Source organism: Colossoma macropomum, unplaced genomic scaffold (assembly GCF_904425465.1).
Source record: "Colossoma macropomum unplaced genomic scaffold, Colossoma_macropomum, whole genome shotgun sequence".
Lineage (NCBI taxonomy): Eukaryota > Metazoa > Chordata > Actinopteri > Characiformes > Serrasalmidae > Colossoma > Colossoma macropomum.
In genome coordinates, this window is record NW_023494800.1 from 35,584,063 (window position 1) to 35,590,811 (window position 6,749).

The 6,749-nt window shown below is 39.3% G+C and overlaps 1 protein-coding gene across 1 annotated transcript; it reads right to left on the reverse strand.

Moving 5' to 3' along the window:
* Positions 1–565: 565 nt before the first annotated feature.
* Positions 566–6,749, reverse strand: LOC118819765 (uncharacterized protein C2orf81 homolog). The gene is made up of 4 exons (XM_036587669.1): positions 6,674–6,749; positions 5,254–5,527; positions 3,051–3,260; positions 566–988 (listed from the first exon to the last, which is right to left on the reverse strand). The coding sequence occupies exons 2-4, from the start codon at positions 5,497–5,499 to the stop codon at positions 566–568; spliced, it is 879 nt and encodes a 292-aa protein (XP_036443562.1). The 5' UTR covers positions 5,500–5,527; positions 6,674–6,749.

Here is a 6,749-nt window from a genome sequence, read left to right on the forward strand (position 1 = left end):
CCAATTTATTGAAAACACCCACCTTGTATTTCTACTAACTGACCACTTTATTAGAAACACCCACCTTGTACTTCTACTAACTGACCACTTTATTAGAAGCACCCACCTTGTATTTCTACTGACTGACCACTTTATTAGAAACACCCACCTTGTATTTCTACTAACTGACCACTTTATTAGAAACGCCAACCTTACACTTCCACTCACTGGCCACTTTATTAGAAACAACTACCTTGGCGGGTAGTGGGGTAGAAACCCCATTACATTCTGCTGGCAGAGCTACAAGATAGTAGTTTCTAATAAAGTGAATGGGATCAATAATAAATTTAGGTCTGTGTTAATTACTATGAAAAAATATGAGAAAGATAAATTGACCCACAATCATGATCTACAGAATCTATAAATATTAATATTAATTATTGTTCCATAATTCCCGGGTGATTGTATTATTATGAGTTCTGAAGAGTCTCTCTCTCCTCTGACATGCAGCATCATTTTAACTCCCTCCTGTATAAGCTTTTCTTTTCAGTGCCTGTGAATGTCAGCCCTGGTCCACTCTGATTGGTCAGTTCAGTTTTTGGGCCGGTCTGACGGGCCGCCGTTTCAGGACCCGAAGCTCCGAGTGCTTTTTGGAAATGACGTTTTTTGCTGAATTCTGGTCCTCACTCTCCGGCAAAGGCCTCACAGCTCCTGGAGGAAACACTTGCAAAGGCTTCTGGGATCTGTTGGCTGGAAAAGAGGCTCGGAGAGGCTTTAGCTGAGCTTGCTGTTTCTTTTGACCCCCTGTGCTTTTGCTTGGGGCGGTCGATAACGTTAGGGTGTCTTTGTGGGTTCTGGCGGGTTTGATGTTCCGTAAGTCTTGTTTAGCTGGTTGGAGCTGTTCTGAGGCTGGCAGATGAGCCCCATCTCTGCTCTGGGAGTGGGATCTGCCAGAGGTGTTGGGGTTGGATGGATGTTCAGGCTCTTCCACATTGAGGTCCAGGAGTTTCTGTGAAGACATCATTTATTTTAATCCAGACAGAGGAGGGACTAGAAAATATTGCTTTGTCTGTGAGTTTTATTGTTCAAACAAATCAACAAATCAAAAGAGGAGTTTGCTTACATGGTCATAAAATAAGTGAACATAATGCACGATTTTTAAGATTTCATTCAATAAATGTCAAACCACCTCACTAAATGTTGCTAACAAGGAGAGAGAGGAGCTTGTTAGCATTAGCTTAGCTAGCATGATAACAGCTCTGTTCACCACAGAACATCAGACACAAGTGTAGATGATTCAAATCTGAGGGAGTGAAGTGGAGTGACTGGCACTAAAGGGACAGAAAAGAGAAATGAAACCTGTTCTGTGGTGTTTTATCTGTAGCCTGATCAGCTTACTTAATGTTAGCTTAGCAAGCAGCTACAGACCCAAACAGAGCCTCACAGCACAGCACATGTTCAGTCTGACTGCTGCTCTGTTTAAACAAGTGTGGATGACAAAAACTAACATCTTAGAGAGGAAAAGAGGAGTGACTGGAGTTACAGAGAGCTGAAATCTTGGTTAGCATAGTTAGCAGGCCAAATGTGCCACACAGCACAGGCTCGGTTTCAGCTAACTGATGCTAAAATGCAGCCTGTTTTTCCTGGTTCTGATTTTTCCCTTTGAACTTGTAGAGAAAGAGAGAACACTCTGTAATATCATCTGGGTTTCTCAAAGGCTAGGGGGCGCTCCCGAGCGAGTCCAAAATTAATGGGTTAAGATGGAGCATTTGACAAAAATCATTAAACATTTTTAATATAAAAGAATACATTCATTTCCTGAACACTGAACATCAGAAAACATTTTAACATGGCTGTTATATTTTAAGAGCTTTTAAACTCGAGTTACAGGAGTTTAAAATGGCACCTCATGTACATTCATGACATCAGTGAGCACGAACAGCCAATGAGCTGCTCTGCTTACCAACCAATCAGCACTCAGTAGCAGTAATGCTAACCAATCAGCACTCAGTACCAGTAATGCTAACCGATCAGCACTTAGTAGCAGTAATGCTAACCGATCAGCACTCAGCAGCAGTAATGCTAACCAATCAGCACTCAGTAGCAGTAATGCTAACCAGTCAGCGCTCAGTAGCAGTAATGCTAACCAATCAGCACTCAGTAGCAGTAATGCTAACCAGTCAGTGCTCAGTAGCAGTAATGCCAACCAATCAGCACTCAGTAGCAGTAATGCTAACCAGTCAGCGCTCAGTAGCAGTAATGCTAACCAATCAGCACTCACTAGCAGTAATGCTGACCAGTCAGCACTCAGTAGCAGTAATGCTGATCAATCAGCACTCAGTAGCAGTAATGCTAACCAGTCAGCGCTCAGTAGCAGTAATGCTAACCAATCAGCACTCACTAGCAGTAATGCTGACCAGTCAGCACTCAGTAGCAGTAATGCTGATCAATCAGCACTCAGTTGCAGTAATGCTAACCAGTCAGCGCTCAGTATCAGTAATGCTAACCGATCAGCACTCAGTAGCAGTAATGCTAACCAATCGGCACTCAGTAGCAGTAATGCTAAACAATCAGCACTCAGTAGCAGTAATGCTAACCAGTCAGCGCTCAGTATCAGTAATGCTAACCAATCAGCGCTCAGTAGCAGTAATGCTGACCAGTCAGCACTCAGTAGCAGTAATGTTAGCGTCCTGCTGTCGAAAAAAGGAAACATACAGGTGAGTTTTCTTTGCTTTTTTAGTGAAATTCATCCTTCTACTTTCTAAAATTAAAGGAAAGTTCTGGTTCAGCGATTAGAAACTATTTTAACTTTTCAGTTTTAGCCGTTTAGTTCCATTCACTCCCATTCATTGAGGACTTGTGGACGCCCTCTGGCGTTTTTTGTCATGTTTTTGCTATAACAGGGGAAATAAGAAGTGGCCAGACTCCTCATGAGCTCTGGTAGAACATGTTTGTTTGTCTGTTCAGACGTGGAAGAGAAATTTGACACGTCACAATGTTGAAATCCTGTCATCATTTCTCAACATCGCAGAATATCTTGTCACTGTTATCCCGCCCAGCCCTGGTCCTACCTGCAGTAAAGGTGTGCGTACTTGCTGGTTGAAATACACCACGGGAACACACCCCTCCGCCCAGGAATCCGGGGCGCTGGGCTCAGGCTCTGGGTCCTCCGTCCACAGGGTGTCGCTGTCCGAATTCTCACCCTCATCCCTCACCAGGAACCTCCACTCTATCGTCTGCGCCAGGGCCTCCCGCGCCCACCGCACGCAAAACGGCACCAGCTGAAGAAATGATGTTATAGCTCAGAGATGACTTAGACAGGTTACGCTGGCATTTTTAACTATTTTTGCTTTTTTATTTTTTTTTACATAAATAGTATTTAGACATCACAACATAACACACACAAAAATACGGACTGTTTAGCATTTAATGCTAATGATAATGTTTAATACAGCGTAGCATTAGAGCTAGCATACGAGGTGATCGATGCTTCAGTTGGTTTAGTCATTTATCTTTGTGTTTTGTATTGAATTAGGGTTTGTCTTTGTGTTTTGGGCTGATTTAGTGATTAATTTCTGTGTTTTGGGCTGATTTACCGATTAATTTCTGTGTTTTGGGCTGATTTGGTGATTAATTTCTGTGTTTTGGGCTGATTTGGTGATTCATTTCTGTGTTTTGGGCTGATTTGGTGATTAATTTCTGTGTTTTGGGCTAATGTAGTGATTAACTTCTGTGTTTTGGGCTGCCTTTTTGATATTTTGTCATGTTTTACACTGATTTAGTCATTTGTTTTTGTATTTTAGGTTAAATTAGTGATTTATCTTCCTGTTTTAAGGTGATTTATTGAAATGTCTTTGTGTTTAGTGGTAGTGGTTTATTATTGTGCTTGTCTTATTTAGTAATATATTTTCCTGTTTTAAGCTGATGCATTGATTTATCTTGTGTTTTACGGTGATTTACTGATTTATTTTTGCTGATTTAGTGCTTTGTCTTTGTGTTTTGGGCAGATTTAGTGATTCAACTTTGTGTTTTGGACAGATTTCATGACTTAACCATGTGTTTTAGGTTGAATTAGTGATATAGCTTTATATTTTAAGCTGATTTATTGATTTATCTTTGTGGTTTATGATTATTTACTTATTAATTATTTTCTCTTTGTGTTTTAGGCTGATTTGGTGGTCTGTCTTTGTTTTGGGCAGATTTAGTGATTCAACTTTGTTTTATACTGATTGTTTTTTATCATGTTAGGTTGAATTAGCGATATATTTTTCTGTTTTAAGATGATTTATTGATTTGTTTTTGTGTTATTGGCTTATTTAGTGATATCTTCATGTTTTAAGCTGATCTATTGATTTATATTTGTGTTTTAAGCTGATTTATCTTTTTGCTTTACAGTGATTTACTGATATTATCTTTGCATTTTAGGCTTATTTGGTGATTCATTTTTGTGTTTTTGCTGATTTAGTGCAGATTTACTGATTCAACTGTTTTGTGTTGCCTTTTTTATATTTCTTTGTGTTTTAAACTGATTGTTTTTAGTATGTTAGGTTGAATTAGCGACACATCTTTCTGTTTTAAGATGATTTATTGATTTATCTTTGTGTTTTGGGCAGTGGTAGTGATTTGTTTTAGTGTGATTCGCTTATTTAGTGATATCTTCATGTTTTAAGCTGATTTATTGATTTTTATTTGTGTTTTAAGTTGATTTATCTTTGTGTTTTACAGTGATTTACTGATTTATCTTTGCATTTTAGGCTGATTTGGTGATTCATTTTTTGTGTTTTTTTGGCTAGTTTTGTGGTTTGTCTTTGTTTTGGGCAGATTTAGTGATTTAACTTTGTGTTTTAGGTTTAATTTGTGATATATCTTTATATTTTAAGCCGATTTACTGATTTATCTTTGTGTTTTGGGCAGTGGTAGTGATTTATTGATTCATTTAATGATAAATCGTCATGTTTTAAGCTGATGTATTGGTTTATCTTTGTGTTTTACTGTGATTTACCAATTTATCTTTGTGTTTTGGACCAATTTAGTAATTATCTTTGTGTTTTAATTCTGTGTTTTAGGCCTCTTTAGGCCATTTTTAAGCCTTTATATTTTAGGTTGATTTACAGATTTATTTTTCTGTGGCTCATCTTTGTGTTTTAGGCTAAACTTGGAAATGATCTTTGTACTTAGGGTTGATTTAGGGATTTATCTTTGCGTTTAAGGTTGATTTAGTGGGCTATGTTTGTGAAGTACATACATCACAAGTATATGCCAAGTGTAGCTCACCTGTATCTGCAGGTGCACCTGAAAGCACCTGTCCATCACATGATCCATCAGCTCATCAATTAGGCCTGCCACCACCTCCTCACCCTCCTCCTGCTCGACCATCTCCCGCCAGGTGCTTTCAGTCAGACGGCCCACGATGATGTCTGAGGTCACCGTGGGCTGCTGGAGGGGCACCGGAGGAACCAGGACCCCTGCTGACCCCCCACCACGACTCTTCTCTCCACGTGACTTGGCTGAACGTGACATCGTTCTCCACCGGATTCCTCCCTGTTTTCTGTGTTTTTGTTAAAAAGCTCCGTCTCAGAAATCTATTACATGAAATGGTGCCATGATATCATTGTTTTATGACAGTTTTGAGACTATTTGGGCCTAAAATGTATTTTTTAGCATCTATTCATGGTGGAGAAGCACATGCAGGGCATTGTGAAGCCAAAGAAAACTTGCCATCAGTTACCAATTTTCACAATTTCTGTGTAACTAAGTGGTTGAGATGTAAAGAGAGCCATTCAGAGTGGTTTGGTGTGAAACGCTCCGTTCTAGAGAAACTTACTGAGTCAGAACTATTCACAGTGGTGGTGATAGGAACCAGACGTCCACCTCTAAAAGCTCCCTCACAGAAAGTTACTACATGACATGGTTATGAATTCACTGCCTGATGCCTGAGACACTGTTTTACAGTAGTTTTATGATAAGGTTTTTGACCTAAAACATGCTTTATTAAATCCATTAGTTGGTGGCGGAGTGTATGCACTGCATTGTAAGCCAAAGAAAACTTATTTTTTCAGATTTATGACTATTTTTGTCATCATCAACATTACACATAAAACTCAGAAGACTCGTGTAGGTTCACTGGTGGTTCTGGATAGTAATTAAAATTTCTATATTTGTAGTTGTAGTCATGCTGACCCCTGGTTCCTATCACCACCACTGTAAAGAAATCTGAGCCTCTACAATCAACCATTTCACACCAAACCTCTCTGAATGACTCTGTTTATGACTCTCAATGACTGATTTATACCAACTTTTTTGACAAAACAGTGGATTTCTCCTTTAAAGTACAAAAGTACTCACTCTTAAACCTACGTCAATAAAAGTCCTGTGAATTTTGTAATTTGGATTGTATTTTCTATGGTATGCTGATGATCAAGTTCCAGTGAGGAGACCTATGTGGCTCAAGACGAGACCATTTAACTCAGATCTTCATGTCTGCAGCTACACAGGTCTCCTCAGAAACTTCAAACGTTACGCATAACTAATTGATAAATCCAGTAGCGCTTGAATGCAGCACAGATAACGCTGATCGACTCCTCCATCGTGTTTCAGTCTACAAACTCCGCAACGTAGCTGAGCTCTGGGGTTCTAGCTAAGTCTAGATTCATAAACAAACGCTCTACTGCAACAACAATAAATAAAAACTCACCTAATCGTGTAACTAAGCTAGATTTTTACCACAGAAATTTCTCTCATGTTCACGTTTCCAAACAGACCGGTTGCTC